At 68.6% G+C, this 842-nt stretch overlaps 1 protein-coding gene across 1 annotated transcript in view; it reads left to right on the top strand.

The window, feature by feature from the left end:
* Window positions 1–397, top strand: part of LOC105979699 (NOTCH regulated ankyrin repeat protein) — a 4,227-nt gene extending 3,830 nt beyond the window's left edge. The window contains exon 2 of the mRNA XM_013007691.2: window positions 6–397. Within this exon, the coding sequence (XP_012863145.1) occupies window positions 6–341 (336 nt within the window). The 3' untranslated portion in view covers window positions 342–397. The remainder of the gene's footprint in view (window positions 1–5) is intronic.
* The last annotated feature ends 445 nt before the right edge of the window (window positions 398–842 follow it).

Here is an 842-nt window from a genome sequence, read left to right on the forward strand (position 1 = left end):
GCCAGGCCGAGCTGTCCACCTGCTCGGCGCCGCAGACGCAGCGCATCTTCCAGGAGGCCGTGCGCAAGGGCAACACGCAGGAGCTGCAGTCGCTGCTGCAGAACATGACCAACTGCGAATTCAACGTGAACTCTTTCGGGCCGGAGGGCCAGACGGCGCTGCACCAGTCGGTCATCGACGGCAACCTGGAACTAGTGAAGCTGCTGGTCAAGTTCGGCGCCGACATCCGCCTGGCCAACCGCGACGGATGGAGCGCGCTGCACATCGCTGCGTTCGGCGGCCACCAAGACATCGCGCTCTATCTCATCACCAAGGCCAAGTACGCGGCCAGCGGCCGGTGATGCCCGGCCGGGCGCCCGCCTCGCCCCTGCTGGACCTTCCCTCCAACTACCTCGGAGCGCCGGAGCCCGCGCCGCCGCAGCCGGGACCCGAGCCCCGCCGCCCGCGTGCCCCTCTGGGCCTCCCGGGCCGCCGCGACGCGCGGCCCTGCCGCCGGGAGGGTGGGGGCGGGGCGGAGGCAGCCTCTTTGAAATTTGAGTCCCGAGCAGCCAGTTCGGAGTCCCGCGACACCGGATCCTCGGCCCGCAGGTGGCCGGCGGGCGTCGAGGAGACGTCGGCCTCCGGGCGCCGCGCCGCACGACCCTCCTCCGCCGGTTCTCGCGCGGTGTCTCCGGTGAGCTGCGTGCGCCCCGCGCTTTGTTCGGGAAATCGTGTGCGTAGGTGGTGTGCTTGATGGAAGAAGATGCGTTGTTTTGTGGGGGGGTTTGCGGGGGGGAGAATCCTCTTCCGTCTTAAAACGAAAACTTGAGTCTGTTCTTCGTTGCACTGAAAACGCCGCCCCG

The sequence above is a fragment of the Echinops telfairi genome, unplaced genomic scaffold, assembly GCF_000313985.2.
Source record: "Echinops telfairi isolate 266 unplaced genomic scaffold, ASM31398v2 ScPeMD7_25;HRSCAF=90, whole genome shotgun sequence".
Lineage (NCBI taxonomy): Eukaryota > Metazoa > Chordata > Mammalia > Afrosoricida > Tenrecidae > Echinops > Echinops telfairi.